Below are 9,935 nucleotides of genomic sequence, written 5' to 3' on the forward strand. Positions count from 1 at the left end.
AAAAAAAAAAAAAAAAAAAAAAAAAAAAAAGAAAGAAAGAAAAAAGAAAGCGCCGAGTGGAAGGGAAAGAAAGCCCCTCAGTAGCTCTTCAACGTTATAAACTGAAAAGGCCTTTTCAGGATGTAGGAGATAAACAGAGGTGATTTGTTTCCCCTTATGACTTCTGGACATGATTGGAAATCACTGAACCCAGCCTTTTCTTGCAGTCCAGGGAAGGTCCAGCGAGGGGAGGGGCCTCGGGAGCACACGGCAATTGTACGTAAGGCAGGTCCAGGCTAGAGTCCCGGTCCCTGGGATTCCAGAACTTTCCCAGCACCACACGGTCCCCCTCTCAATATCTGTGACACTGACACCTTTGCAATCTTCTCTAGAGATTACGAATGAGGACGTTTTCCTTTCTGGCCGTAAATTGACATTTACGGGTGAATGACCACCACTGGGGGGTGGGGGGGAAGACTAGAAAATAGCATTTGCAACCTGCCATGACCAAAAGAATCCAGCATTCACTGCTTTTTAGCTAACACTTCGGTGCCCAGGTCCCTGAGTTTCACCATATTCCCCTGACCACACCCCGCCTTGAAAGTAAATCTTTCCATCGAGAAGTATCAAACGTCTCAGAAATTATAAACAGAGCAGGAAAACCTTCACACCCTCTTACATCACACAAGTGCGGAGCACTTGCGCAGAGGATCCACTTTCCCCCTCATACCAGAACATACCGGAAGATGTACTCTGTTTGCGGAAATGGACCAACGCCCTCCCGTGGTGACTGCCGTTCCCCCAAATCCTCTGCGCATGCAGCCTGTCGGGGTGTGCATCTGTTCTAGGGGCAGGGATTGGCTCTGAGAAATACAGCCGCCCTGGAAAGGTAGTTGCCAACAGGTGGCTGGTAAAGGGGAGAGGGAGTGAGAGAGGGGCTCCTGGTGTTGGGAGGAAGGAAGAGTCCCAGACGCAGCCCTCCCCCGTTCCTCTCACTCGCCCAAACGTTCCATCATAATAAAGCCGTGCGTTTGCCTGGGCAGTCGTTCGAAGGCTGGCTGAACGAGGACAGGGAGGCTGGGGGTGTGTATAGGTCTTGCTCGTGGGCACAGGCAGCCACCCAGCCTTTGGGACTGTCCCTGACCCTCCATGCGATGTGCAGCCAGCCGGCCGGAGACTTCTTGTTGCTGATATTAAAGAATTAAACAAAAATCTACCTCCGAACATTGGTACCGCCCAAAGTAGGAACTCCCAAAACTTCTCTTTATAACCCAGTGTGCAGGTGAACTGTCAGCAATTAGCAGCCATCCTGTAGCCACGTCTTAAAGAATCCTAAAGAGATATTCGTAATCTTACTTTTTCCAGCTTCCCTAGTACTGCTTCTTGGGGGGCTTTTCAGGATTGCACTTTGCTTGTTGTGGCGACTGTATTTGGAGCAAACTGTCGCCATGGTCTCCACAAAACACTTTGATACGGGACCAGCATTGCACATCAAGTCTTTTCTAAGTGCCAGTATCCGTTCTGGCAGCAGGTAGAGAAATCATCATAGCTCTGGGCTGATGCTTTCTCTGGAACATCAGAAGGCTTGTTAGATGTATTCAAAGTCAGAGCTACGTTTGTGGGTAGAATTAATGCCAGAGAAAGATTCACGCAGCTCTCTCCGTGGTATTTTAAAACAAAGTCGCAACGTGCATGGAGTCATCAGTGGCTGCTAAAGGCAGTCAGACTTCAGTGTTCAAAGTTAGAAAAGGAGAAGGATGGCTCATTCTACAGCCTGGCCCTGTGGCCCGGTGTGGGTTGGTCTGAGGAGGCAGGAACAGGGTGATAATAAGTTCTCTCTACGCTGGGGCCTCTGGAGAAAGCTACCGTGCTGGCAAAAGCTATAGGATGTCCTCTGAGAGGAGTCGGTGGGATGCAAGAGCAAGCTTCATCTGTGTTCACCATGCTAAAACTCTCTGTGGCAAATCACGTCCTCATGAGGTCCCAGTGTGATGAGGGAGGCCTAGAACGCCGCTGTCACTCTTCCCGAGCAGCCTAACAAAGCCTGTCTCTTCCCATCCCCCAGAAACACTCCATCCCCAGTGTCTCTCAACAACGTGTCTCCCATCAACGCAATGGGGGGGAACTGTAACAACGGCCCGGTCACCATCCCCCAGCGCATCCACCACATGGCCGCCAGCCACGTCAACATCACTAGCAACGTGTTACGGGGCTACGAACACTGGGACATGGCTGACAAACTGACGAGAGAGAATAAAGGTATGCTGGTCTGCTCGACCCATTGCTCACGGGCCATAGTGGAGTCAACCTGCGTTCAATGGCTTGAGTTTTCCGTAGTGGCCTTCTCTTTCTGTCTGATTTCCAGGGCTACGTGGGGGAAGAGGGGGTTAGCTCAGGGCTGCCGTGGTGGCCAGTTTTTGCTGAGAGAGTGAAAAAGGCCTAGGATTGAGTTCTCCTTTAAAGTTTAAAGTAATTTGAACTAATGATGTGTTGGCAAATGTCTGTGTCACATTTTCACTCAATGGTAAGGATCAATACAGAGAAACAGAGCAAAGGAGAAAAGAATGATTTGCAAATTAATCGGGATTAAGACACTTGGCTTTTTTGGTTTTTTTGGAGAGGTGAGGTTGAACCGAGGCCTTTTACCTTCCTGACAATCGTCAGCTCCAGTGAGTACATGACAATGTGGCTCGCAGTCAGAGGCCAGGGCCAAGGCTCAGCTAGCGTTCTTCACCCACTGACACCTGGGATGAAGGATCAGAGCCCTGTCCGTGGGAACACATGAGGTTGGCTACAAAACAAATGCGAGGAGGACCCTGCTTCACCAGAGGGTGAGTCAGTGGTCCTCAGCCACTCCTGCTGCCATCGGTGACCACAGGTTCACCCCAAAGCCTCCTATCCTCATGAAGGTGGGAAGTTCAAAGAAACCATACTTTTGCCCTCACCGTTCAGTTGACTTCGGTGATTCTGGCCCAGCAGTCAGCGACAGACCCACTCTAGTCTAAGTGAGGACAGATGTGGGTCTTTCTGAATAAGACTGCAAAGAGGTGACCTGTGGTTTAGGGCAGTAGAAACATCTGGCTAGGTACAGGCAAGAATTAGCATCTCGCGTGGGCCGGTGGCTCCTGCTGGGACATGGTATGGTATAAGTTGGCATGGAGTGGGCTTGGGTCCCAGACAGTGACAGGACCTTCTTGGAATGAGGCTGGGGCTGCAGGCTACCTAGATGCAGAGGGACGTTCCCGTGGGTTACCGGCCCCTCCTCCTGGCTGCATCTCCATTGCGGCATCGCTAAGCGGGCGGGGAAACTGTCCCACGGAACTAGGAAGGGTGCAGATTTTGAAGCCTAATCATTTAAGCTTGAATCCTGTCAGGCACCGGCTGGGTGACCTCGGGCAAGTTACTGAAATCTGTGCGCTACTCCCTAGCTTCCATCTCTGTAATGGATATAATAGGTTGATGATGCAACTGCCCAGAAGGATGGTAGACAGGGGTGGAATAAAATAAGATGTGTAAATCATCTAGCATAAAATATCAGGTGCAAGGTAGAAATCCTACACGTGTTTCTTTCTCTTTCCTTACTCCATATGATGATATATCTAGATAATTGAAAGATTCTGTGGCTATCAAAGCATATTCCATAATTTGGAGCTCCGACCCCTTGACCCAGCTCTAAACTTGCCCTGACTCCTAGGGCTATTTGCATGTGTTGGTTCTGTGTGCTCGTGCAGTAATTTCCGTACGCCAGGCGCTGTGCTATTTGTTTTATCGTTTGTTGTGTCATTCAGCCCCGTTTCCTAGCTGTAGAAACCGAGGCTCGGTGAGACGCAGAAATTCACCCGTGATATCACAGCTCATCATATTGGAAGCAGAAATTGAATCGAGACATGTCTGGTTTCAGAGTGTGAACTTTTATCCTACAGGATGCACTGCCCATCTAGAGGGCAAGATTAACAATGGGTCCTTGGAAACCTTCAGTGAGCTCCTGTCCTCAGTTATCTGAGTAATGGGCAGTTCTTAACTTGTCCACTTCCCTAGGCTTCTGGAAATCCAAAGACAACTAACCCAGACAACCGGGCCAATCCAAGGGTTCTAGAATTGCTCATGAAGGCATAAGCATCTTAAGTCTTGCCTAGCTTGTCGGCCTCCACTCTTCTCTGTCTTATTTTGTATTGGTAACTGGAGAGCTGTTCAGTGTTTATGGATTTCCTTCGTAATTGCATCCATTTTCAAAATCTGTTAAAGTAATTCCTTCTAAGTTAACCACAGAACTTTCCAGGAGCAAATGTGGCGGCTGGGCTGATGTTTGACTGCGATGGTGCTCATCTTGGCCTTAGCACAGTGTGTCAAGGAGTTGTTCAATTCCCTGACTAATATTGAATCAAAATGACTCTGTCACTCTACCAGCAGAAAGACGCTGCATCCCGCTGGTGTGGTCCTAGGGCTGTACCGGGGGCCGGGGAGAGGAGCTAGTTTGGAATCTTCTGTTCACGGCCCTGAGTTTCACACGCTTTGTCGTTTCTGAACTGCTTAAAGTGGGGGATTCTTCCCACATCTGTCTTGTCTACATAGACGTGGGGAAACGGAGGTTGGCTGTCCCAGTGGAAGGTCTCCACCCCTGCCCCATGTCTGCCCACCTGTACAGCTGCAGATGGCTCATTGCAGAAGATTCTGGTGCTCAAACGGGCCGATAGGGCTGATTCTGCCCTCTGGCCTTTGTTCTAGAAGCCCGGTTCCTTACCTTCTCAGCTGCTGACTTGACACACTTACTAAAATGGTGACCTGGGTACCCCGTTAAGAATATGCCACCGCAGACTTTGTACAGTATATCCAGGGGACATCCGGCTCACGTTCACTCGACAACTGGGTCCTTTAACGTCTCCCTTAATATCGTATTACGGAAGAAAGCATTTTCAGTGCCCAAAGTAATTTACTCCTTTATCAGCAGCAATTACTTTTATTGCACAGCACAGGTTAAAAAGTATCACGTAATCAAATGAAGCTGATACGTGGAGAAGGAGCCCATATGTTATACATATAACGTGAAGAATCAGTGCATTGTTTAGTGAAATACCATCTGCTGAGCAAATCAGGCACACGTAACCCAGGCATGGAAATTGCTTGCCACGAAGGCAGGAGAGGACCCCAACCACTCGAAGGTAGCCTCCAGCGCCTCCTCCCTCCCCACAGCGAGATTCCTCACCCCCAGCCAGCACAGGAGTGATTTCCTCGTGGCTGGGGGAAGAGGACGCCCAAGAGCTTCCTCCTCGCCGAGATCAACGCAGTGCCAGACAGACGCGCAAAGGGGAAGCCGAGCTGCTTTCTAGACATCATAGAGTTTTTCCCACATACCTCCCACCCCGCCCCAAAGCAGACAGTCTAAGACTCTGGTCCCGCTGCTTAGTAGTGGGGCCTCAGTGCCGTTCCTTCCCCGAGTCAGCTGGAGGGGAATCGGCCAGGCAGTCTTACCATCCGTGTGCCGGGGGTAGGGGGAAGTGCTATGCGACAGATCCTTACAGGTCATCTTCCTTCCCTAAAGGAATAAGACTTACCAAATCGGAGGCCCCCTAGCCATTTATCTGGCCTTAGAGGCCGATGGCGCTAACGGCTGTCTAGGCTCACCAGCTGTATCTCCGTCAAGCCAAGAAACATCAATACTCAGTTCCTTTAGACAAAAGGAAAAGAGAATATTTTCAATTCCATAATGCATGGAATGAAAAACAGCTTGGTATCATGTAGACCACGGCTCCCTACCATTTTGTGTATAAAGACCCCCTTCTAACTATACATTTATAATATAGAAAAATATAAATTCCGTATTTTATGTAAAATACATTTAGATACATTTTATTTTAGATACGTAATTTTATGTGTATATTTTCAATATATAAATATATGTTTCTATAAACGTATGTAAATATATAGACAAATATATTTTATAGGCAATATATGCATACCATGATATGTGTGTGTGTGTGTGTGTGTGTGTGTCTCGCAAACCTCCACAGGATTGTAATGAACTTTTAGAATCTGTCGTCTGAGAAAATATATGGTGATTTGAACAAACTTACTATGAATTAACAGATTTGAATGAATTTGTGTTTTCTTAACCACAGTAACACAGACTTGATTTATGCTGTGGAGCTTGGGGCGCCAACAAAAGATTACAATAATAGAGCTTGATATCCATATGGAGTTTGGGTCACCTAGTAGGTACTCTGGACATTTGTGTCGAATAAGTGAATGAATGAACAACGGATAACTTGTCCAACGCCCGCGTGGTTGTGGTCCTGCTATCGTTCAAAGGCCTGACCGAGGTCTGCTCTGATTTTCAGAATTCTTTGGCGATCTGGACACGTTGATGGGGCCCCTGACCCAGCACAGCAGCATGACCAATCTCGTCCGCTACGTTCGCCAGGGACTGTGCTGGCTGCGCATCGATGCCCATTTGTTGTAGTGGGGCGTGCCCCCATCTCCAGCACTGGTGGAACTCCACTCATGTGGGAAAATTCTCTTTGATTATGTTTGTTTTTATGCTTCTTTTGATATCTGTGAAAAACAGAAGTCATTGTAAGTGGACACTACACCTTGAGCAGCGTATCTTTTATCACTTAGTCATTTTTCAGTATTTTATATGCATTTCACGGATCCCACCATCCTTTTGTGCTCGATGGAATGACACAGTCCCTACAGTATTGTTTTAAGTCCACACTACCCACAACAAAGAATGGAAAGCAATTGTGAGAACAGGTTCCTGAGAAGTGAAACGGAATGTCATATATAGACATATATATATATATGTGTGTGTGTGTGTGTGTGTGTCTATATATGAACGCAGACACAGAGGACCTGCAGAGTTTCAAATTTTCAGCGATAGCCATCCCCCAAACTGCGCTCTTCTGTCCAGACAAGAACATATTTCAGAATCCTTTGTTAAACTTTTGTGGTTCCCACAGACTCAGTTTTCAGATGAGAATTTTCCTGGTCGAAACCCACTGGTTAGATGTTGTAGCAACTTCAGAAAGTCAAAATTAAGAAAATTAATGAGCACGGCAACGCCACTCTGAAACGCAGCCAGAGGACTTTTTAGTTAGTATCCCTTTCCTGATTCCCTATTTGAAAAACTTCAAGGATGAGAAGGAGTGGCAACATTGATGTCGACAACTTTAAGGCATCAGCTGGCATCAATACTTTTGAACTCCATGATTGGAAGGGTAACTCCTCACCCGGCATTCTCTTTGTGTAAAGCTCTCCTTCGGAGGGCAGTTCAGTCAGTGCACGCCCTAGTAGCCAAAATGCTACACTCCAGTTTTAGAGACGAGAGGCGGGAGGGGTCTGGAAACCGTCCAGGGAATGCACACCTCTGCCTCTTTTGCAGTTGGTTGGCGGGGTCCGCAACTGGCAGGGCTTTTTTTTTTTTTTTATTGTGTTTTGCTCAAATCTCTGGAAACAAAAGTCAAGTTATCACTACCTAGAAGTAATCATATACAGTTTGCTCCCTAGTGGCTTTAAAACCTGGACTTCCCCAATTATTTTCCCCATTTTCTATTTTACAGGGTTTCTTTTTCACTTCTTTCCGTTTTCTTCTACCTTTCTTTTCCTTTTTCTTTTCTTTCTTTTTTTTTGGTGGTGGGGGGGGGGCTCATTAGCTTTTGACGGAAATACAATCACTGATTTTATTCAAGTCTATATTAGCTCGAATCATTTCCATGAAAATCCCGAAGAAAACTTCAAACTCTCTAAGTAGTAGCTAATCTTTTAACAAAAAAAATGAGTCTCGGGGTAATGCTTCACCCTAGGGTGGTTTTGAAAGAGCCCTGAACATTGGGAACAGTTCCCTTGATTTGGAGATATTTCTGCATCCGTTGCGACTATCCCCACCCCTTCATGATCCTCTGCGTTCATTTTATGTCCCTAAACATCACAATGTAAATATCATCTTCGGTGTTCCAGCTCACTAGAAGAATTCCCCACACGTAGTAAAAACCATCCATACGTTAGTTCCTTGTAATTACCTGCCGGTATCTAATTCCACATAGCCCTTCATCTGCTGAGTTATTGGATTCTCTTACTGAGTTATGACCAGATAAATAATAGATATACACACACATGAAAGATGCAAACTTGTATGATTTTGAAAGCCAGTCACGCAAGTCTGTGATAAGAACAGCAAGGGATCACTCCACACTCTCATTGTCAAGGTTAGCTGTATCCCCAGTTGCAAAAGAGCCAGACTTGAGCTCCGCTCTGGTCATCTTTGAGTTGAAGGCCCTTTGTTGTATCATAAGGGCTGTGGAAGTTGTCCTCCAATGGCTGAGGCCACGTTGTGAGAAGTTGACAGCTGGGAGCGTCCCAGCAGCTGAACCAGCACTTTTCATGCTCCCAGTGCGGTTGAGCTGGACGTTGGCAGTCTCAGCATCAACCCTCACACACGCAGACACACACACACACACACACACACACACACAGGCCAATGAAACCCGAGAGAATCTTTTCTGAGCCTCTTAAATGAGGCAAATGATCCTCTGAACGACTCCGGACACCCAAGGTGGGTGTCACCTATACAAATGAAGCTGGTGGCTCTGCAGTGACTCAAGGTCTCTGCTTGTTTTCCACGGCTTATCAGGTAGAGTGCCTAACTGTGACTATGTGATAAAGCCCACTGGTTTGCCTTGCAAGTTCAACCTAGACCACGAGCCTAGACCATCATGGATTTAGGAGTAGATCCTTCTTGAAATTCAACCTCTGGAAAGTAGACATTAGAACGCTAGGGGCAGTTTCCCGGGGAAGCTCGCATATTGCCTCATGAATGAAAGACTCGTAGCTCTGGTTTCAGTGAGTCGTCATATCTACATGACACACAGCAGGGAAGCAGCAGAGCATCCTGCTTGCCGCCTGATGTGTCACCTCTGGTGGCTAAACGTAAAGTGCGTGCCAACTCAGCAGTACAATGATCAAATCTGACAGGCGAGCTCAGGATCACCACCTGAGGATTTAGCAGACCCACTTGTAAAGCAGCTTAGAAACCAATTAAACATGGAGGATGAATTGCCTTCCTCTCCCTGGAGGTGAGACGTCTTTCGGTTTCCTGATTAAGGATTGTTGCTGTTTTTCTAGGCACCCTGTTCATCACATTGTAAATGGTGATGTGTGTCGTAGGTGTGCAGCTGTTTGAGGGACTGAGGGATTTTGTCGAGTAAACCTCTTCGGTGTACCAGTTTGTGGGAGGGATGCAAGACACGTGGATGGCGGTGAGAGATCCTGCCTCGAGACTTTGATGGAGGCTTGGTGAGACGCATCTCACAGTAAGCACATGGAGTTAGGGTAATGGGCAGAGAAACGGGCAGCTCCACCGGAGCGAGCAAGTACACAGAAGGGTCTCAGCCCTGCAAACGGGACCCCCGTAGGGCCACCACTAAGCCTTCACTTGTCACCCAAGCTCCAACCACAGAGAGTTTGACAAGTTTGTGTTATGATGTTGGCTTGGCTTTGTATTTTAATTAACCTTGGATTTTTTAGTGGTTTTGTCATATTACTGTCTGAGTTTGGTAGGTAGGATTAATTTGAAAAGAGTATACTAGTGTGGTCCTCGGGGTAGAATTTAGCCGTGAGCATGTTGTTAGCCAGCCTGTAGACTGTTAATGACTTAATAATGTCATTGGGAAAATACTAGTAGTTTTCTATTTGGATGACAGACTTGGAAAAGCAGATTAGCTGCTGATAACTTTTCAAAGACTTGAGATTGGGATGCCTTTTTTCCACATAATGACATCAAACGATTCAAATCTCCAATCAATAACCAAGTTGCTTGATTCAAAACCATTGGCTAAAATGTGTTTTGTTGAGTTTCCAAATGGTGGGTTTTCCTTTGGACATCACCTTGCTAGATGCATTGGATTGGGTCTTCAGTGGGAAGATACTCGTCCTCTCGGTATCTTTCCCAGAGCTATCTGATT

At 46.9% G+C, this 9,935-nt stretch overlaps 1 protein-coding gene across 2 annotated transcripts in view; it reads left to right on the forward strand.

Moving 5' to 3' along the window:
* Positions 1–8,441, forward strand: part of AFF2 (ALF transcription elongation factor 2) — a 496,057-nt gene extending 487,616 nt beyond the window's left edge. For both annotated transcript variants that reach the window (XM_024117055.2, XM_055081794.1), the window contains 2 exons: positions 2,045–2,238; positions 6,315–8,441. In XM_024117055.2, coding sequence (XP_023972823.1) covers positions 2,045–2,238; positions 6,315–6,436 — 316 coding nt within the window. In that variant the 3' untranslated portion in view covers positions 6,437–8,441. The remainder of the gene's footprint in view (positions 1–2,044; positions 2,239–6,314) is intronic.
* The last annotated feature ends 1,494 nt before the right edge of the window (positions 8,442–9,935 follow it).

Source organism: Physeter macrocephalus, chromosome 21, assembly GCF_002837175.3.
Source record: "Physeter macrocephalus isolate SW-GA chromosome 21, ASM283717v5, whole genome shotgun sequence".
NCBI lineage: Eukaryota > Metazoa > Chordata > Mammalia > Artiodactyla > Physeteridae > Physeter > Physeter macrocephalus.